This window comes from Microdochium trichocladiopsis (assembly GCF_020744255.1).
Source record: "Microdochium trichocladiopsis strain MPI-CAGE-CH-0230 chromosome Unknown B0I36scaffold_14, whole genome shotgun sequence".
Lineage (NCBI taxonomy): Eukaryota > Fungi > Ascomycota > Sordariomycetes > Xylariales > Microdochiaceae > Microdochium > Microdochium trichocladiopsis.
In genome coordinates, this window is record NW_025763557.1 from 147,250 (window position 1) to 167,904 (window position 20,655).

The following is a 20,655-nucleotide window of genomic DNA, read 5'->3' on the forward strand; positions in this document are numbered from 1 at the left end:
GAGTCTGAACAATGTCTCATATGAAAGCCGTAGGTTTCAAGGGTGAGAAGATTGTGATTACTAGCACCACAACCCCTCCAGCTCAGCTATCCCGCCACCTGCTCACGGCCAATCTACCTTGGCTCACCAACTCCTTCTACAATACAGGTTTCGATCATTTGGCAAAGAAACTCCGCAATTGGTCGTATGACAACTGGACCAGCCGTTTTCGATCGCGCGCTGGATTTCCTGCCTTTCGTCGTGAAGAAGCCGACCACGCCGACTTCACCTACCGGGACAGTGCATTGTCTATGCGCAGGTGGCTAAACAAACTCGCTGTTCCCATCGATCCATCGTGGTCAATCTACACGACATATCATATCGAAGTCAAGACGACCAATAACAATCACAAGGCGCCCTTTCGAATCAGCGACAATCAGCTGGAACTAGTAAGCTCTGATTCTGGTCTTGTAGAGTTCCCTATGGGAGTATCGTCGTGCCACAATTAAACTTGGCGCTGTGGGTTCATAAGTGTGCGCTGCGACATTAACTGAAAGGCAGGCTTGAGTGATTATCAGCGCGCTTCATTCAGAAATCAGCAACTCCCAGTAACCTCACAAATCCAAGGAAGGACCCCGGCAATTTTGCCAGTCTATTAGCCGTGACTTGAAATTTGATGATTGAACTATCGGATTGTCCTCGGCTTTGTACAGAAATCATACAGCTGGCCACCCGTCCGCACATAGATAGAAATAGAAATTTAGCATCCACCGTATCTCAGTATGGTTCTGTGTATGCTGACCGAGGCAGGCCTCAAATGGGCAGACACTGTATAGAAAGCAGCAGTCCACGCATATTGGTTTGCCTGGTCCCTAGTGTTCTTCCGAACTAGCTGCTTTCTCCTCATAAGGTTATTTGTTCTGTCCCGAGGGTGACGGCAGTTTAACAGAATTCACCACCTGATTACGCTGCGCGTCTCTCAAGCACCGTCTTCACCGGCAATCATTGTAAACTAGATGAGAATTTCGCAAAACCATCCTTGATCCCTTGACACACCTGCTCAAGGAGCCTCTCCTCCGGCGTGGTCGCGACATCACTCAGGGCACCAGGCTGCCGGACCACACAGATCACCAGGTTCCCGCCTTTCACACTCACCATGTCAAACACGAGCGGCGAGGAGGTCGGATTCTGCGATTGAGCAAAGACAATCCATTCCACCTCGATCGTTCTGTGAAGTCTCCCGTCTGCCCTTTTCCTGCTCGCGGTAGCAGTAGGAGGAGGCGAGAAAGCAAGCAGATTGCTGACCTCAAACGAACAGTCCCTCTTCTGGCCCATCTTCTTCGCCATCCATCCGCGCACACTCAGAGCATATCGCAGCAAGCCGACCGGCTGGTCGGCCAGGGTCGCGGCACTTGAGGGCGAGCTTCTGGGTGTTCGCGGCTGCGGCAGCCCACTCTGCTTCTGTCAGATTCTTGTTGATTTTGTTGTGATTGCTGGCTCTCGGCCGAGTTCTTGATGCGACGCGGGTGATACAGTCACTAGCGAAGTCGGCTTCCGCTTTTTACTCACTGTTCAATTGTCTTGGGTCCCTTTTTTGAGCCTCTTGGCGCTTACACCATGACTGTGGATAGTGCACGCCAATGCTGGCCCCAGACATGTACTGTGGAACCTGTGCCGGCAATTGGGCACTGCTCCTTCGGCTGCTGGAAAGGCCACAATTTCACGACAGATCGGGCATTCTGAAATTTGATTCGGCGCCTCAAGGTACGGGTCAGGGTCTTGCAAGCCTTGCTGTAGTGACTGGCTCCATCTTTGACGCTTTCGCCTACGACAACCCGGTGACGAGCATGATGTTTGACGCACGGCGCATTGTGAGCGCGGCGGGCGAGGACGTTGTCAAGGTGTATGACAAGATGGAATCGCGGCAGTGGGACTGCGGCGCGGGCATCACGCAAGCCGAGGAGAACAGGACGCCAGCCATTGTGGAGCATGTACGCATCCGGGACGGCTACCTGGTGGAGGGCCGCCGCGATGGTCTGGTCGGTGTCTGGGCTTGCTAGAACGGTGCCTTTGGGCCATAGACAAATTACAAGCGCAGGCTGCCAGCGAACCTGCTTGCACGAGAGAGATTCCAACGAGTTTCGGGCTTGAGACGTGATAAAGCCGGTATTCCCGCTTGCCGACAGGGCACCTTGGGACTGATAAGAAGCGGGAAATGTGGAACGGCGTGATATGACATTGACATTTGATCCCGCTCGCAGCTCGGGAGACGTAGACAATGAACGATGCGGGGAGTCAGCACTCTAATCCAGTGAGCACTCTAATTCAGCCAGCACCTGCGGCTCCTTGCGTGGTTTCGTGGCATCCTACCCTTTTCGGTGCTTGCCGTCCACCACCACCACCACTAGCCAGGTACTTGTTCTCTCGGCCATGCATGTAATCCCGTCGTTGGGTTGCTTTGACTGATGCGTCGGCGATAAGATCGGCGATTGTTTGGTCTTTCTGTTATTGATTTCTTGCGTGTGTTTCGGCCATGGGTAAGGGCACGCTTTGGATTCAAAAGCCTCCTCAATATCTACCCATACGAGGGCGGCCCACTATTCGTGCCGATACCCTCTGGAGCCCCGTTCGTGCGGGGATACCTGTCTGGTTAGCGCCTAACACCGAAACATTCCATGGTGGGAAGGTAAGCTTTCGTCGCTGGGATCCGCGTTTGTTCTATCTGCTTTTCTTGCAATTTTGCTTTAGAGAGAGCACGGCATCACGACGCCAAGAAGGAGGTTGTGTTGTTAGAAAGCAGCTCAATTTGCCGGCTTTGGGCCGGATTCTGAGCGGCATAGTCACTAGAAAGGACATGACGAGGGTGGTGTCTTAAGCGGTCGCTTGTTGACTTGCGAGGTTCCATGATATCATAACTGGCAGCTGCTACGGGTGTTAGTGCGGAGTCGGCTCAACCACCACCACCACCACCTGCGGGAGCCAGCCGCAACATACTTCAAGCCCGAGGGGCCGGTCGGATCAGTCGTCGATTTCGATGTCATGGTGAAGCATTTGTCCGGCAAGGGGCTCGCTCGATCGATCCGGGGTGATGGTTGACCCGGCGGGTACCCCGGAAGGATACCCTGGAATGGTCCCGTCTTCACCGCAAGCCACGTCGATGTCCCCTAAACTCCGTGTACCTATGATGAAACGAGAAGATCCACGGACTTAAGTTTGTTTCCCGCCTCGGCAGCTGGCCCCTCTCTCCACGGCATGCGTACTTTGCAAGGCCGTTGTGCCTATAAGTACGATGCTACTCCGGCAGGAGCTAGGTCGGTCTGCCACACTGCACGCCATACTCTTCGCAATTTTCCAAAGGCTTCTCTAGAATCTGACGAGAAGATTCTCACCCATCGACATATTTCCGACCTTGCAAGTCCCATCTCTCTGCAGCAACCATGGCGAAGCAGACCCTCGCAGATATCCTCCCCGCCGCGCCGGAGCCGGTCGGCCCCCTCGCCAATTACCGCATGCTTTCGCCCACTGCCTCGGTCCGCGTGAGCCCGTTGTGCCTCGGGGCGATGAACCTGGGCGACGCTTGGAAGGGTTACATGGGCGAGTGCGACAAGAAGACGGCGTTTGAGCTGCTCGACTACTTTGTGTCCCAGGGCGGCAACTTTATCGACACGGCCAACAACTACCAGGACGAGCAGTCGGAGCAGTGGATCGGCGAGTGGATGGCCGAGCGCGGCAACCGTGACCAGATTGTGCTCGCGACGAAATATACGACGAATTACCGCGCAGGAACGCACAGAAAAGGCGAAATACTCATTAATTACCAGGGGAACGGCAGCAAGAGTCTGCACGTGAGCGTCCGGGACAGCCTGAAGAAGCTCAAGACGGATTACATTGATCTGGTACGTTGAAATTTGCCCGTTGTGCAGCCGCCTCGCGGTTCGGGGGTGGTTTATCACCCACCGGGCCTCAACCACCACTTCCACGCACACTCAACCATCACAACACAACACTAACTCGTACAAAGCTGTGGGTTCACTGGTGGGACTATTCTTGCGACGTATCGGAGCTGATGATCGCACTTAATCATCTAATTGCCTCTGGAAAGGTTTTATACCTTGGTATCTCGGACGCCCCGGCGTGGGTGGTCAGTAAAGGCAACGAATTTTCTCGAGCCCATGGATTGAAACCCTTTTCAGTCTATCAAGGGCGTTACAGTGCCGCGAGTAGAGACCTAGAGCGGGAGGTAATTCCGATGGCAAGGGTCGAGGGCATGGGCATCTGCCCCTGGGGCGCTCTGGGCGGCGGCAAGTTCAAGTCCGAGGAGCAGTGGAAGGCGGCGGAGAAGGACGGCGGGCGCGGGGTCCAGGCCTCCGAGGCCGAGAAGAAGGTCAGCAAGGTCCTCGAGGACATTGCCAAGCGCAAGGGCACGCTCATCACCAGTGTCGCCCAGGCGTACGTCATGCACAAGACGCCGTATGTCGTGCCCATCGTGGGCGGGCGGAAAGTGGAGCACCTCAAGGGCAACATTGAGGCGCTCAACCTCACGCTGTCCAGGGAGGAGATTGACGAGATCGAGGCGGCTGTTCCGTTTGATATCGGGTTCCCCGGGTCCATGCTCTGGGCTGGGGGGAAGTTGCCCGAACACATGGGAGAAGTTCGCCTCCTCGCCATGGGTGGTCGTACCTTGTACGAGCCGACATATGTGCCAATTCCAGCGGCCAGGTTCGCGAGCAAGCAGTAAATACTACGGCTTGTTGCGGCCGTGGGCGTGTTAGAGGTCCAGAGGGTCCAGAGGGTCCAGAGGGTCCAGAGGTTCAGGGCTTCAGAGGTGTCACCTCAATATGCATACATTTCTTCAAATTGCTTCACAAATATCATTATATGCATACAAGTATGTGCGAGTATGTGATTGTTTTGTGTATTTTGTGGCCATGACGATAAACTCGTCTCCCCTTTCAAGCCGCACTTTAGTAAGCCCAGTTCTTGCCCTGAGCTATGAGGTCCACCAATGCCCTTCCTTTTCACCATCATCGCGACCAAATATCTATTAGACTGCATTATGCTCGCCTCGGACAAAGCCTTATCTTGTGAAAAGTTGGGTCAATGCGAGCAGGGGCGCCATACCTCGCTTGCGTGTGCTTCCGTGCGATGATCTAACGCATTGGTCAACGCCCATCCCGCCCGATTAGATTCGAAACGCATGCTATTTCTTATGTGCCATCGTGAAGCGCTTCATGCTCGAAGCGGCACTCAATGGCACATCATGGACCCACGACAAGATTTTCCCGGCCAGTGAACTCCGAGTCCGGGCTGCCTTCAGCTGCCGAAGACTTGTCACTGTCACACAATGATGGAGCCAACGACACCACCCCCCCTTTCAAGCTTGTTCAGTATGCTCTACAGTGTAGCACCCCTGAGGCTGACATTGAGAAGCCTCTCCAAGTGTACTCCGTCCCCAAGGAGGTCAAGGCTGGCAAGGGGCGCGTGTTGTGCACGGAGAATACTATTGCCAAAGTCCAAAGTGTCCTGTTTATGGTGTTGCCGTGATGACAGATTGCACTGATTGCTGCAGCAGTTGAAGTCTTGCCCGAGCGAAAACAGTCAGCAATCACAGCGAAAGCGTTGTCAATTTTTGCGAGACCCTCGATGGCTTGCTTTTGCGATGCGTCCAGAGAGGTGAAGCGTCTCGTGATGTAATCAGGCAGCTCTCCGTTGATGCATTGCTGCATTTGAGGGAAGTCCTCAAACGTGGTTTTCGCGGATTGGTCACCGGGCTCCAGACCAGGCAGATTGCGGTATATGGCAAAAGATCTCGGGCTGATGGGCGGGTGCTCAGAAGGGATGGTGCGCGGGTGTTGCAACCAGGCACCGGCGGTGATCTCCTGCTTCACGGGCTTGACAGCGACCTGCTGGGTGACGATGCAAGTACTCTCAGACTTCGCGAGCTGCTGTTGAATCCAGTCGAGATAGTTCACGCCTGGTTCAGGGCCGGCGACGTCCAGCTTGACTTGGCGACGCGGTCGTGCGATGAAACAGATGAGGCGACCATCGATCACGGGGATGGGGCAGTCCATTCGCTCGGCCACGAGCGACAATTGCGGAGTGCACACTCTTCGGGGATACAATGCTGTCTACGCTTTGTTGCCAGACACCTTGCGAAGTGGACGCCAGAATGCTCCACTGCATGCTTCCTGTAAGGAAACAACTTGACAGGTAAGGCGGCTGCACTCAGTGGCTGCTACCTGGCCTGCTACTGTTCCACCTGCGAAGCATTGATGTTGCGTGCGCGAGAGTGGACGACTGCTCGCTGGTACGGGGGTCTGTAAGGGCAATGGCAGGGAAGGGAGCATGCTAGGCTGCGCCATTAGTTGAGTCGGGTTCTCGTAAGCGCTATAATCGATGTTTACTGGCGGGTCCAGGTGCTTCTAACAAGCATCAGCGTGCTCACACGTTGCTCTCATCGATTGAATGAGGTTCTGAGGTCGACACTATCTGCATAAGAGAGATGATATCTGTTGGGTGATATTGCGCGGGTACAGTGCGGGTACAGTACCTCATGAGCCCGTAGAGGACGTCGGAGAGTTGTTGTTTCTCGCATTGCGAAGACCAATCAGATGCATCGCTCCAGTCGCGGTACACACATTCACGTGAGCGCGCATGGCGTGTGGATGTGAGTTCTCCGCACCTTCATAAAGCTTCGGCTTTCCTGCTTCTTGAATCAACCTTTGACGTCAGACAAGGCCCGCCACACCCAATTCTGGGCATGCGACGACGTTGAATGATGGAGCCACCACCAGCTTCAGATGATGATGCTAAGGCCATCGACAGGCTATGGGCCAAGGTAGCAAGACAGCGACGGCCCAACACAACTTCAATCGAATACCCACCTCGGAAGCCGTTTCAGACGCCATCTCAGACGCCACTTCAGGATGTCGGCTGCGACAATACCATTATCGATTCGGTTGATTGCGCCCTGGACGGTCACGTCGGGGATCCCCTTCTTCCAGAACAAAGCATAATGGATGAGACCTGGGACGAGGCTCAGTCGACATGGCGGGCCTTTGTGTCAAAGGCAAACAGCTGGCCGGCTGGGTTTTTCGATACTCGGAGGATACTGGGCGATATTCCGGCTATCCCACGCATGATCCCACGCATGATCCCACCCAAGATCCAACGCAAGATCCCACCCAAGACCCGATGCAAGATCCCACACAAGATCCCATACTTGGAGGGGAGGCCAATTTGGCACGTATCCGATCTCAACAAAAAAGGGAAGTTCACGCCAGGTGCTGTAAAGCACTTCGAGCTCCGTCATCCGACACCGCTGGAAGCTTCAATTGCGGAACGACAGGATTCGAGCTTCTTCGGGCACGTGGACGGCATAACTACGGAACCGCCTCCAAGCGGTCTCACGATTTTGATATTTTGCTGGTCATACATTCTCTGTGCGTCCCTTATTGAGCGTCAGGGTTACCGCGTGACTTACACCGAGCACCTCGTTCAACCGCAGCCAGAGGCAACGTCCTCCGACCTGCCAGCCTTTCGTCTTCCCTCTGATGCTTCTGACAGCTTGGAAAGGTGGCTGTGTGCCTTATTGGCCCCTAAGATGGGGTGGACAACTTCACAGAAATGCGGCTTGCCCCCCTGGGCTCTCATCTGTTCAACAGCACCGCGCATCACTCGTCCGACAGCCTCTCGGCCTCGACCAAAGCTAGTCGAAGTACAGGCTCCGAACTCAGAAGAAGCCCTGCTATTACTTAAAGAGCTATGTTCCTGGTACAGCCTACATCGCTCGGACGCCACCATGCCAGCACTTGAATCGTCATTCATCGCGGCATTAGCCATTCCGTACTACCGATGGGCCGAGCTTGGTTTACAACTGCCACCGCTCGCATCGATTGAGCCTCGCTCGTCGGCCAATCCGTCAGACGTCTGTGGCGAGATCATTGACAGATACTTCAAACATCTTCCATACTACATGACTCTCAGTTTGCAGCCTATATCATTCGGCTCTATACTCTGGAGCGTTTTCTGGCAGCCCTCTGTTGCGTGCAATGTGGCGAGTTCCTGGCTCAACTCAACTCTGGACGTTCTGGAGCCAGTCATTGCCAAAAGAGACGTAGGGCAATTGGCCCGGATCTTTGCTGCTCGCCGCCCTCTCGCAGCAATCCTTTGGCTTGGCGTGTTTCTCCTAGGAGATATCAAAATCCTAGACAGAATCAGGTACTTCCTCCGGAGTCTTACAGAGGGAAAAGCCCTTCCACTCGGGGGTCCTCCAGATATTACGGTATCTGCATGGACTCGCTCCCCACAGTCTTTCTGGGATTTACCGTGCGAATCTCAGCTCCCAGACGGAACCTACGACAGAGCCGAAATACTTCAAAGACGACTGAATTTCCAGCTCTCAGATCAGCTCTTGATTCTCTTTGCTTGGAAGCCATTCTCTCCCATGGACAGGACCAGCATAGAAATGGACCTCCACGGCTATCTAGAGCATCCCTTTGCCCGTCAGTATGTTTACTGGCAATGGTTGGGTGTATCCCGTGTCGGAAAAGGGTTTTCGGCAGGAGCAAAAGGGCTATGTGGCACCCAATGATAATCTCGGCTTCCAACACGGAAGTCCTATCATTACACCTGGCAAGAGAATCACAAATATGGCGCCATCCAAGCGCGCGACCCTGACGATGCTCGACTTTAGCATGACGAATTGTCGTGGGGACAGATCTCTCGACTACGCCTCTATCCCAGGATTGGACAAGAATCATGCGTGGTTAAGAGACTGGAGAGGATTGGAGTAGGTCACCCGCGTATGACTAGACTATCGCGCGTTGACGACAAGGTCATGTCCCAAGGAGGGCTTATAAGCACCGGCCAGTCTCAGTCTCGCATGCTGCAATAGAAAGCTACGTGGCAGCTGTTTGGATTGCCTGTTTGGTCCTCTCAGCAGAGGCTGGGGAAACTCACCAGCATTCACGTTCACAGTTGACACCCAGAGTTACACGCCATGCCTGTGAATTTGTACTTGACCATCGGCCAGGCAGCCTACTTAGGGTAGCATTCTCATCCAGGCCTGCACGAACTCATGCAGTTGATGCAGGTAAATCAAGCGCCGCCGGCCAAGTTGGCACTCTGCAATTGGTCCATCCTTCTTGACGGGGATCAGCATGCAGCGGATACCGTATCCGGGTGTTCGCAATCACTACCGTCTCCAAATCAGCCAGCCACATGCGCAAGTCGACAAGGTCTTGGCTGTCATTCCCAACCAACATGATGTGAGCTCAAGCATAACGGCTGAAACCCTAGAAGATGTTGTGGATGAGATTGTGAGTGAGAAATCAAGGAGGTGGAGACTTGCTGGAAATGTATAAATGTTGATCCTCGGGATATGGTGTGTTGGCATAATGAATTATCACTAGTCTGCGTACTTCGAAACGCCACCCATCATGTCAACTAGTTCAGGTCGTCCTGGCAGTTGTGAATATTGCGGTCATTCCCTTTCTGGACACGCAAGACGCGACCAAGACACCCAATGTCGCAGGTGCTTATGGCACTTCGAGATTTGTCAAGCAGGCCTCCATGGCTCTTTCATGATGGGAAGTACTGAAGTCATAAAGAGATCGGCATATGCAGGGTCTCTTTGTGCGACTTGAGTCTGAGCTCTGACGAGAATGCGAGGGAGCCTATGGACAAACTTGAGCTCTTCGGCGGCCCCTTCGCATTGGAATTCGAAGCGAACTGGGCACGTCTCCATGATTGAGACAATAGTACAGGTCAGATCTTAGAAAGCTCGCAAATAGAATCTTACTAAGTCATTTGCTTGTGTTTCTTTGATGTATACCGTCATGGTACTCATCATTCAACACCTCGTAGATGACAATAGTCTTTATATGAGACGAGAACACCTGATTTTTAACTAATGCAGAGCGGAATTGGGAAGTCGGAATAGAGTTGTCCCCCTTTCTCAGATCATGTTTTTGACTGGATCTTTCAGCGTATCAGCTGCCGAACTTGCTTCTTTACAGCAGACCTAGTTCGGCATTTCCCATACCCCGCAATGCAGTCAGCCACCCAAACGCTCCTGCCCCAACTTCTGAATATCTGTCTCATAAACTTTCTTAAGCTTACTCGAAAACCACCAGATCAAGCTTTCGTTCCTCAAGGCTCCTTTGGGAAAATCGCTTGCGATTTTTGTCACCTGTTGTGGAAACGTAGGGGCACATCAGCCTCTGTTAGAGGCATCCTGCCAAAATAGCTGGGCGCCCTTAACTACCCCACTTCTTATCCACCCAATCCACCCAATCCACCCACGCCATCGTCGAGTGGATACGGTGGATTAGCCAATCCACTGGGATTTTGCCAGTTGAGTGGACAGTGGAATCCCCGAGTGGATCCACTGCGTGGATTGAGTGGAGTGGCTTTCAACCCTGCTTGAAGCAGAGTTTCCTGACCAGCAGCCGTTGATCGAATATATCTCGAAGACTTATATTAAGGTGAACGTAGAGTGGGCAGAATATGCTGTTCGATTACACCGAAACTTCGGCATCCGATCCACGTCAAGGACCGAGAGTGCCCACGCGGCGTTGAAGCTTCAGCTTCAGTCACGGAATGCCCAGCTTAACCAGCTTCACAAGACGATCCTCGAGATCGTGACTCGATCCTTGATAGGCTATACACAACGGGTGCGGCGAGAGAAGGATCAACGCCTCACAAGTCCGCCGTTGGCTACGATTCCCATGTTCCGCCGGCTTCATGGACAAGTCAGTCACTTCGCGTTAAAGCGAATATATCAGGAATATATAAAGGCGAAGGAGATATGGGATCGGGATCCATTTGGCGTCACGCTATCGATTTGTTCAAATGCCCTTGGGGCGCAGTTTGGTCTGCCTTGCCAGCATATGATCTTCTCGTTGCTTCAAGGCGGCAGCGATCTCGAGCTTCACCATATTGATGCCCATTGGTGGCTTCAACGCGATGGGCCACTCTCCGACGAGGAGATTAGGCAAAGGAACGAGCCGGATCCACGGATTATTGCCCGGCGGCAGCGAAATCGCCTTACAATAGCAGCTTCAGATGACAACGCCGCCAGGCCTGCGATATTAGAGAGTATCACGGTGGCTACAGGGTCAAGGCAGAGTAACAGCGTACGCCGAGATCCTTCACACGATGAGATAAATGGCCATAGAGTGAGGCGGCTGATACCAGCTTCGTCAGCGCCAGCAAGGTATGAATAAATAGCTAACCGCCAAAGGTTTGGTCAAATAACGTCAATTCTATATACGCAAAAGCCTCACTGTTGTAATTGTGGCCATAACTATCGCCATGGGCAGCGCAGCGTCGCTTGCCAATTCGCAGCGATGAAAATCGTACTTAATTTGTATGTGAAGTACCAGTACTTTCAGTGCTTGGCGCATTAACCTAATACAGCTAGGACCCGTCAGAATATGGGAATTACCCCGTCAGAATAGGCGCTCTTGTAGGGCGCAACTGGGTCACCAAGTTCATCGCGCGGCAGCCACAACTGAAGACACGCTACAAGCGACGAATTGATTATCAGAGGGCCTATTGTGAGGACCCTATAGTGTATAAGGCTTGACCGCCATGTACTCTACTCTAGGACGGCTATGTGGAGCACGTACAGCGTATTGCAGCTCTCTCTATATATAGAAGCAAGAATGAATTGAAGGTTTTGCCCACTACTTACTTAAGCCGGCACAGGCCATCGGCGTCCCAGCCCTCGCTGCCCACGCCGGACTTGACGATGAAGAGCCCCCGGGGGTCCCAGCGCTGCTTGACGCGCAGCAGGCGCGGGTAGTGGGAGCCCCAGAAGGCCTGCTGGAAGTTGGGCTCGTTGACGTCGGCCTCGTTCAGGTAGGCGCCCATGTCGGGCTCGAGGGCCCGCAGCAGGGCGCCGTCGCCGTTAGTCACGCTGTCCATGATGGCCCGCTGCTCCTCCCAGGTGGCCACGGCCGGGTCCCACCCCTGGCCCGCGGTTAAGTGGGTCAGCGTGCGCCTCCACGCCGGGGTCAGGCCGGTCGCGTCCTCGCCGCCGCTGCCCTGCTGGCGGATCGCCCCGGCGGGGGGCCCGCCCGCAACGACGTGGCCAGTGATGACCCTGCTGGGGGAACGCTTGAGCCGCGAGAGCGTGTCGGACAGCCGTACGGCCCCTTCCTGCGTCGACAACAGCTCGCGCGACACCAGGCGCGAGGTCAGGATGACGGTCCCGCCTAGGGTGTCGCGGTCCTTAGGGAGGTACTCGTTGAACATGTCATGGGTCGAGTTGTGGAGCTTGTCCGCTACGAAGTAGCTCCAGGCCCCCGGTGCGCCGGCAAGCGTGGCGTTCCAGGCCGCCTGGAGAGGCTTGCAGAGCGCCTGGATGGCCGCCGTATCGGTGCGGTTCGCGAACTGCAGGATGCCCGAGAGAGCCAGCGGAGCGGTCGCATTGAGCGGCGAGGGCTTGATGTCGTAGTAGCCGGCCCCGCCCGCGTCGTTGAGCACAACCAGGTGATGGTGGAAGTCCGCCAGCGCGGCCCAGAAGACCGACTCGTACTGTCGTGGCACCTCGATGCCGTAAACGGTCCGCTGAATGGGCACATCGGGCCATGTGCGCAGCGTCACGCGGGTGACGACGCCAAAGGTACCGCCGCCGCCGCCGCGCAGCGCCCAGAAGAGATCAGAGTTCTGTTGATCGTTGGCGATGACTAGCTTGCCCTGTGTTGAGGAGCGAGAGATAATGTCAGCCCATGGAAGGTCCGGAGAGAAAGCATAGTACCACGAATAGGGCGGGTTAGAGGCTTCACGTTACCTCGGCACTGACGACTTCAAACTCCAAAGCATTGTCCGAGCCCATGCCTTTCCAAGCACCCAGCGGCGAGTGGCCCCCTCCCTGTACGTAGCCCCCAGCGGCGGCGACGGTGTGAGACAGTCCGGCTACGACCACCAGATTTCTCTCCCCCACCGCATTGTAGAGCTCTCTCAGCCCAACGCCGCCACCCACGTGGACAGCAGCGCCGTGCGACACTTCGCGGCCGTGCGGGCCTTTGGTGACAAAGTTGTCGGTGAAGGCGATGTTCTTGAGCCGGTAGGTGGAGATCTGCAGCGAGTCCCGGCCTGCGGAGCGGCCCAGGAAGTCGTGACCCGAGTTCTTGATGACGAGCTTGATATTGTTCTTAGCCGCGAACCGGACTGCCTCTTGTACGTGATCCGCACGTCGCGCCAGCACCGCGTACACGGGGACGCGGCCTTGACGGCAGGGGATGCCGCGGGCAGAGTGGACGTAGCAGGTCTGGTTCTCGGCCGGGAGGGCGTCCCAATTTTCCCATTGCACGCCGCCGGGGTTCGAGGCACGCCAGATAGAGCCGTTAGACTGCAGCCGAACCGAATCGCAGGCGGCGGCGTCGAAGTTCGGGTCATGGCAAGGAAAGCTGAACGGCTTCAATCCCACCAAGGCGCCATCTACTGAGCGGTTCAGTCCTTGCCAGGCCTGCGCGGATGGCCAGCAGGGTTCGCGTGGTCGGCAACGGCAGCCAGGACCACCACCTGCAGCCACAGCGCCCAGCACTGCTGCGGTTGAGAGCGCAAGCAGAATAGCTCCGCCCACCATAATTAACTGTTAAAACTTGCTGTGTAGTAGTCTAGAAGAACGACGGAATGATGTCCCAATGAGTGGGCTTGTGCTAATTTTTTTGTTCCCCCGGAAGTCTGCTGTTCAGGGCAGTCTTATATCATTCTCCATTTCTATGATGACCTGCGCGATGTTCGGATTGGTAGAGAAAGCTTCATCACGTTCCAAGCTGAATATCATTCGGTTCGGGTACCCCTCGCATCTTGCGCCATGGTTTGTGGCGCAGCCGTGATAGTAGTGACGCAACTTTACTCTCATGTTCTGTATAGGCGTGTGCTAGCTACCTACGGCGTCGTAGGCTATTTGTCGTACACGTGGTAAGGTGCGTGGCTCGTTAGGTCATTGTGAGCAGGGAGGGCTGGGATTGGTGCGTTCGTATTTCGGGTGGTGCGTGCAGCCACAGTGCGAGAATACGGCTCATTGGAGCGAGACACGATCTTTTACGGCTTTCAACCGTAGTATTGCTGCGGGGCTGCCATAGCCAGCATGCTTGGCCGGAGATCTGCAAGAGTCAGACGATATTGAAGTTCTGTACCTCCACTTCTCCATCTTTGAATTACACCCGGCAGCTGGTCCCCCGAAAATTTGTCACCCTCGACTTTGTCACGGCCAATTTGAACCTCACTTCATCTAAGGTTCTCACTGTCGTCTGTGACACATGATGCAAGGTTTGGAGATCTCAGAACGGGATTGGCACCACAAACCCATCCGCCAACCCTTATATTCGATTTTAAAGTGGATGAAGGAAGATAGCAATCCTAGAATGTAATTTGACTATTGCCATTGTTACGCACAGTTAGTGCTATTTCAGTTGAGCTAGGCCCAACGAGTTCTGTCTGATGACGAGGAATTTCCCCCTTCATCGTCCTGGGGCTGAGCTCATATGCCTGTCTCGTGATGGATGTGGAAGTACCCAAGCCAAGTCTTGAACCATGGGTTTTAACGTCACGGAGTCTGACAAGCGAAATTCTTTACGCCCGACATATCTGAAAGACAGTCCGGGTGCGCATCCTCTATTCTGTGCGTTTCACCAACCCCCCCCCCCCCCCCCGAAGAAAAGGGGCATTCTGAAGTTCCTCGCGATCGGAGGAATTCGACTGTTGCGGACATCTCGTCGATGCCCCTACCCTCTTGAGGCTGTGGCCCGATTGTTTGCAAATTGTAGCCTTGGGGATGATACCTGTCGCCGCCAGAGCCGGGGATGCGGCCACCAAAAGCTTGGAAGAGGAGGCCTGTAGGCCCCCACTTGTCCCATAGTGGCTCTACATAACATGGCTGCAAGCTGAACTGACTAAAGTTGTAAAGGCCTGATTTCGAGTTGGGCTTATCTGCCAACGCCTTGACGGCGAGGAAGGACGGCCGAGGAAGCACAAGTACCGCAGAAGCTCTTCCGTGGTTCTCTCCAGACGAGCATAACGCTTGAAAGGAGGAAACCTGGCGATTCGAGACTGTATGCATTGCTAGGGCGTGACGCGCAAGATTAAGAGTAGCAAATAGCAGCAACGGAATCGCTCGCGGATACATACTTGAGACTATTTCGCATAGCTTCGTCCCACTCGGAACCCAGCATCTTTCGCGCCAACACGGTAACGGCCCGCGGGAGCTTCGACGTAGCACCATCGACGTAGACCCTCACATACTGATCACTGGCTGCGTTGGGTTTGGCCACCAATTCTGCGTGCTTCACGGTCCAGTCTCGGAGCTCCATCGCGAAGTGGAGTCCGTCGTCCCATCCACTTTGGCTGGAGGGCAGAGGCGTGAGCGGGATTTCCAAAGCTTGTTCACGCACCAACCGTACCAAAACATACCGGCTGGCAGAATTGGCGCGGCGTACGCTGTAATCAGAAGTCGGTCTTCTGGTCTGCTTCTGCCGTTTTTCTTCTTCTGTGCTTCCATTATGACGCCCCTGAATCGAGCCTGGATGACCACGGAGGCGAGCATGCCAATGCCAATTGCCAAGCTCGACATACGCCAGTCCTGATATGCCTGTCGACCAGCCGTATTGGCCCTTAAAGACGATCGCAAAGCCAGTGAATAGGAGGAGCAAGAGTTCGAAGGCGAACGCAGCAGAGAGCGACAGAAAGAGCACGATGGGAGAGAAAACCAATAACCGCAGGGGCCGCGTGATCGTGCTGGCCATTCGAGCGGCCACCTCCTTCATCGGGAGTGATTCCACCTTGGCCGGCTGTCCCTGTTCCTTCCTTCGACGGGCTGCTCGGCGACGTAGTATAACCGGTGCGTATGTCTCTCGAAGGAAATCGACGCACAGGGCTCCAACAGCTGCACACTACTCCGCTCAAAGGTGGCTAGTTTCCACGACGCCAAATGCCTGCAGAGTATCATAACCCACCAAGATCAGGATGATTCTAAATGCCCAGCGCCAGCCAAGATTCTCAGCTGCAAACCCTCCGGCGATTGGGCCGATGACAGGCCCCAGAAGGGGCCCCAACACGAACAGACTCATCCATTTTGCGCGATCCTCTCTCGGGATCACGTCGGCCAACATGCCCCCGGAGAGTGCCAAGCACGCTGAGCTGCCGGCGCCGCTCAGGAAACGGAACGCGATAAACATGCCCATGTCGGTTGCAAATGTACTCCCGATCAGGAAGGCGATGAAGATGCCCCTGAGCTTGCATACACGGGCAGCCGGCCGTAACGCTCGGACAACGGTGCGAAGAGAAGCGGGCCGATGGCAAACCCAAGGACGTAGATGGAGACTGCCAGGCTGGCCACGGTTTCGTCTGTAACCTTGAAGTCCTTCACCAAGTCGTCGACGCCCGGGGCAAACATGGTCGCCGTTAGACTGCTGCAGGCGACCAGCACTTTAAGGCATCGAAGGCCTGTACCTAGTACTCTTCTCCGCTGCTTAATGCTTCTTGTCTTTCAGCTAGAGAAAAAAGAAGAATCTAAGTCCAAAGTCATAGCTTGTGCGTTGGCTTATGACGCACAATCATCGTCATCCTTTGCTTTAAGTAAGTTCGCACCAAAGAAGAACTACTAACCATATTACTGACATTAATAGGATTTATTGCCGACCACATCTATATGCAGTCTTACTCTGAAGTTATGCAAAGGCTAGAGGAAGCTACAGAATGCAGAGCACTATCGCGAGAAACCCGGCACGCTTTCAACCTTTTATGGGACCAGCGTCGGCCATCCAAGGACCTACCAGCAACATCGGTGGGTTCACCAAAAAGACGACTTCAAACGCAATGGTACGTCTAGCTCACATCCTGTCCCGCTTTTCTGCTGAGGATACGATTCCAGAGGACAGAGCGTTTCTTGTACTTTATCGATACCTTGTCGCTGTCAAAGGACAACCAAAATACACGAGGAAAAAGCTAATATTTTGCTCTTGTTTGTTGACAGATCTTCATTGGCTACTGCGCGGGGAATATCATTGGCCCCCAGCTTTTCTTCGAGTCTGAGGCTCCCAGCTATCTGTCCGGCTTCCTCGCTATGATGCTCTGCTTTGGCCTCGGCTTTGCCGCCTGCGTTGCCCTTCGCTTCTATCTTCCCTGGCAGAACAGGCGGCGCGATCGCGCTGATGGTATGCATGAGATCGAGGCTAACGGGGCGGCCCACGGCTCGCTTAACCTGATGGACAAGACCGACAAGGAGATTCCACAGTTTCGTTATCTCTATTAAACATAGAGGGGTGCACTTCTCGGAGGTTGGCCGCTCCGGTGAGGAGTCACGAAGCATGAGAAGCCGGAGTAGCACGCGAGACGGGTGAGTGGAAAACATGCATGAACTTGAACAGTGCAAGTAGTACGAGGTGCTCAAATTTCTCATGCGCAGCGTGTAGAAAAATGTATATACCGGGCTGCGTGTAGTATTGCCGAACAGGTTCAGAATGATAGAAGGAATGCCCTCCGTGGCCTCCTTTTAATAAAAGCTCCAGCCTACATTAGTCCAGAACCAGGTCATTGGCAAGCGTTGACTCTTTCTTTCCGCTTCAAAACAAAATAAAAAAATCCATAGCCTCTCCCGAATCTCTGGCCATTGAAAGCCAACTCTTCGGTCAACAGCAGCCAGATTCCAGCTCACCTGTCACAACCTAGTTCGGAACACACTGAGCATAGAACTCGTTCCACAACTTGCAGTTGTATCCGTTGGCGCAGGCTGTCGGCCCAGTCCAACCAGAGCCTCCACAGCGTTCATACGGTCCTGCAGTCTGGATCGGGGCTGGCGCAGATGATGTCTTGGTCGTGCTTGTCAAAGTAGTGGAGGACGAGGAGACAGTGCTAGAGATGGGGGTGCTGGAAGACGTCACAGACTTGGATGACGATGAGGTGGCAGACTTCGAGGCTGTCTGAGAAGAGGAGGTGCTTGGCCCGCTGCCACCACCAGCCAAGGCGCCGTTGCCGTGAAACACGCCGCGCCCGCCTGGATCCACGCCTGCCACTTTGGATACGCGGCAAAGAGAGTCACGGCGTATCCCAGAGTGTTGGCTGTGGTGTCGAAGCCAGCGGGAGTGAAGATGAACAGGTTGCCCCCGATCTCGTCCTCGGTGAGATACTGCGCTTTACTGGCCACCTGATCGTCGCCCGTGGTCTTCGCTGCATGTAGGTCCCGTTCTTTGGGCTCGTCGGAGAGTCGCACGAGTGTTGTCATGATGGTGTGTGGCGCCGTGGTACTGCCGCCATCGTCGTTTTCCTCCTGTGCGAGATTCGAGCTGTTCGTGTGGCGCTCCTGCTCGAGCATGTCGTCAGTCAGCCTCGGCAGCCGGGCGAGAGCGACTCCCAGTCTGCGCACGGATCGGGGCATGATAGGCAGAGGAAGGATCGCCGAAGGCACGAAAGCCGCGAGGAGGAGCATTTCAGTGCACAAAGAGATGGCATCGACGTAGGTCATGTCCGCGTTCGGTAGGGGCGTCGAATCGCTTTCTCGTGGGAGGATGTATGGCATGGGCTTCCCGTACGCGATGCGCTTGAGGACATTGATGGCGATGGCTCGAAGGCCTGGGACAGTGTCGGTCGAGGTCGTGTTGTCGAGGGAAGGAGGTGTGGAGGTGATGGTGGGCGCAGATGAAAGCAGGGCGTCGGCTAGACCGCTAGCTTGCGCGATGCTTTCGGTCCATACGCCGCTGCTAATGCGTTCATTCAATGCAGGGGCGACGACGCGACGACGCGACGCTGTCGAGACCAAGACTCGTCACTTGACTGCGTAGGGGTTCTCAGTGTCAACCATCGGCAACGTCCATCGCTGGCAATTGCTGGGCACTTACAGCGACGATGTTATGACCAAGGACTCCCATGATCTTTGTCGTCACCTCAGGGTGGACAAAGTCGCGTCGCCGTGTGAGGATCGCGCTCGCCATCGCCGGATCTGCCGTTATGAGACGTGTGAGGCCTGGTGTAACCACCACAAAGGACAGACCCAGACCTTCGTGGGCAGCACTCTTGTCGTGCCACTCCCACCCCCATAAGGTCATGTCGAAGGCCTGACGGGCAGATTGGGGCAAGATCCTGCGCAGGAGGTGTTTCAACGGTTCCGAGAGCACGCCAAAGAGGAACTAGAGGGCAGCCAGATTAGGTCTTGCAAAGTGCTCCGTGAGATTTGAGGGTGCTGCGATGTCTACCTACACCATCAGGATCGTACGGAACGATAACCATGGGCAGGCCAAGCACTCGGGCGATCTGGTAGTTCCGGAACAAGGCCCACGGCTGCGAGGTTGCCCAAAGCAGCGGGACTGATGCCGCGCCTACTATGAGCAGTGTCATGGTTCACTGGCACGTACGGAAGGCGACGAAGAGGACTCTATCGTGCTGAGGTTCCGTGTTAAAGGCTGCCCTCATTTTCAGAGGGGAGGATTATGCAGCCAACTGTGTCTTATGGCATTAAGATCGAGACCACATCGCGTGCAGAATAACAACTCATAGTATCCGGATAGTCCAACTGCCGGCTCCACCCGGGCCCTTGTAGTGGAGATACCCGTGGTCCCGGCCGCCGACGCCGCCGAGCGGCCGAGCTGGAAGTATGCTGTAGATATAGCCTATCATGCAGGACTTGAGACGTCCTAGGTTGCCGCACGGCTGTGGACAGGAAAAGGATAGTGGCGAGGCGTCAGTGAGGAAAGACCTCTTGCGGCGTGGAACATTCAAAGGGAGTTCTAGATAGCTGCCCAGCGCAGTCTGCGCAGATTGGGGCTCGTTCAGAGCGTATAACAGAGCATTCAATGCACCGTTCATTCATTAGTTACATGGTCTCCTTTGTGGCTAGACCACTCTCAGGAGCACTCTATGTTTATCGGTCCATATTCTGCGAGCAGGGTCTTTTAACGTTGCACATCCGCCATCGTCTCAATCATTCCTGTCCTGTGCAACATATGATTGATTTGCATCAGTTTCACAAAGCTCTGGCTCTTCCAAGACATGAATCCGAAAGCACAGGCGAAGTCTACCGTAGCTTCATCACATGACAATCTGAATAATGTCGAGGCTTGAAGCTACGTCCATTTTCATCCAGGTACCGCGACCTATCGTTGCTAACGAGCAGGGTGGCACGCTATATTACGTAGCTAAGTCAATTTTCTTTCCAAAAGAGGACATCAGAACCTCCTGCGATTCGCGGTATTGGGATTTGCAATAATACTGAGTCGGATTAGACCTACTATTTAAAGTAGCTATCAGACTTCGTTGTGCCAACACGGCGATGATTATCATATTCGTGCAGCCATACAACAATCGACGAGTAGTCAATGAGAATGGAAGGAGTCCAAGCACCACTTCCGGAGAGTGGATGCGGTTCCTATCCCAGGCGGCTTGACAGCATTTTCTCGCCTCATCGAGGCGTATGCTGAATATATAGCACGGACTCGAGGTTCATCAACGGCCGGGCAATGCCAACCCTTGATGCGAATGTCACTACCAGGCGGACCTTCCGCGAATTTCACCGGAGACTACAATCAATTCCCATACGATAAGAACAATCAGCGAGATTAAATTGATGAATGGGCTAAGTCTCCCCCCCGTCTCGCGACCAGGGCACTTCGCGACCACCCCAATCCCCACCAAAATCGCTAAAATCGCTACCTTGTCACTCGGCTATAACTC

General features: G+C 54.5%; 9 protein-coding genes across 9 annotated transcripts; 5 read left to right on the forward strand and 4 right to left on the reverse strand.

Annotated features, from left to right (window-relative positions):
• Nucleotides 1–11: 11 nt before the first annotated feature.
• B0I36DRAFT_355871 (uncharacterized protein) lies at nucleotides 12–488 on the forward strand (the record flags this gene model as incomplete). The annotated part of the gene is made up of 1 exon (XM_046157489.1): nucleotides 12–488. One exon carries the CDS (start codon nucleotides 12–14, stop codon nucleotides 486–488), a length of 477 nt encoding a protein of 158 aa, XP_046004728.1.
• Nucleotides 489–1,619: 1,131 nt separating this feature from the next.
• B0I36DRAFT_355872 (uncharacterized protein) lies at nucleotides 1,620–2,039 on the forward strand (the record flags this gene model as incomplete). Its single annotated transcript, XM_046157490.1, has 1 exon — nucleotides 1,620–2,039. The coding sequence occupies one exon, from the start codon at nucleotides 1,620–1,622 to the stop codon at nucleotides 2,037–2,039; it is 420 nt and encodes a 139-aa protein (XP_046004729.1).
• Nucleotides 2,040–3,416: 1,377 nt separating this feature from the next.
• Nucleotides 3,417–4,717, forward strand: B0I36DRAFT_369627 (norsolorinic acid reductase; the record flags this gene model as incomplete). Its single annotated transcript, XM_046159809.1, has 2 exons — nucleotides 3,417–3,875; nucleotides 4,001–4,717. 2 exons carry the CDS (start codon nucleotides 3,417–3,419, stop codon nucleotides 4,715–4,717), a joined length of 1,176 nt encoding a protein of 391 aa, XP_046004730.1.
• Nucleotides 4,718–5,363: 646 nt separating this feature from the next.
• On the reverse strand, nucleotides 5,364–6,050 carry B0I36DRAFT_355874 (uncharacterized protein; the record flags this gene model as incomplete). Its single annotated transcript, XM_046157491.1, has 1 exon — nucleotides 5,364–6,050. The coding sequence occupies one exon, from the start codon at nucleotides 6,048–6,050 to the stop codon at nucleotides 5,364–5,366; it is 687 nt and encodes a 228-aa protein (XP_046004731.1).
• A 1,067-nt stretch (nucleotides 6,051–7,117) lies between these two features.
• Nucleotides 7,118–8,774, forward strand: B0I36DRAFT_339315 (uncharacterized protein; the record flags this gene model as incomplete). The annotated part of the gene is given in 8 exon segments (XM_046155867.1): nucleotides 7,118–7,474; nucleotides 7,487–7,634; nucleotides 7,644–7,658; nucleotides 7,668–8,065; nucleotides 8,075–8,199; nucleotides 8,215–8,263; nucleotides 8,291–8,521; nucleotides 8,532–8,774. Coding segments are annotated over 8 exon segments (1,566 nt in total).
• Nucleotides 8,775–11,673: 2,899 nt separating this feature from the next.
• Nucleotides 11,674–13,576, reverse strand: B0I36DRAFT_378278 (FAD binding domain protein; the record flags this gene model as incomplete). The annotated part of the gene is made up of 2 exons (XM_046160653.1): nucleotides 11,674–12,684; nucleotides 12,779–13,576. 2 exons carry the CDS (start codon nucleotides 13,574–13,576, stop codon nucleotides 11,674–11,676), a joined length of 1,809 nt encoding a protein of 602 aa, XP_046004733.1.
• Nucleotides 13,577–14,956: 1,380 nt separating this feature from the next.
• On the reverse strand, nucleotides 14,957–16,403 carry B0I36DRAFT_51214 (major facilitator superfamily domain-containing protein). The gene is made up of 2 exons (XM_046162981.1): nucleotides 15,948–16,403; nucleotides 14,957–15,884 (listed from the first exon to the last, which is right to left on the reverse strand). Exons 1-2 carry the CDS (start codon nucleotides 16,173–16,175, stop codon nucleotides 15,078–15,080), a joined length of 1,035 nt encoding a protein of 344 aa, XP_046004734.1. The 5' UTR covers nucleotides 16,176–16,403; the 3' UTR covers nucleotides 14,957–15,077.
• Nucleotides 16,404–16,689: 286 nt separating this feature from the next.
• Nucleotides 16,690–17,245, forward strand: B0I36DRAFT_369630 (uncharacterized protein; the record flags this gene model as incomplete). Its single annotated transcript, XM_046159810.1, has 2 exons — nucleotides 16,690–16,812; nucleotides 16,967–17,245. 2 exons carry the CDS (start codon nucleotides 16,690–16,692, stop codon nucleotides 17,243–17,245), a joined length of 402 nt encoding a protein of 133 aa, XP_046004735.1.
• A 624-nt stretch (nucleotides 17,246–17,869) lies between these two features.
• On the reverse strand, nucleotides 17,870–19,323 carry B0I36DRAFT_256153 (cytochrome P450; the record flags this gene model as incomplete). The annotated part of the gene is made up of 3 exons (XM_046150918.1): nucleotides 17,870–18,750; nucleotides 18,824–19,115; nucleotides 19,186–19,323. The coding sequence occupies 3 exons, from the start codon at nucleotides 19,321–19,323 to the stop codon at nucleotides 17,870–17,872; spliced, it is 1,311 nt and encodes a 436-aa protein (XP_046004736.1).
• Nucleotides 19,324–20,655: the final 1,332 nt, after the last annotated feature.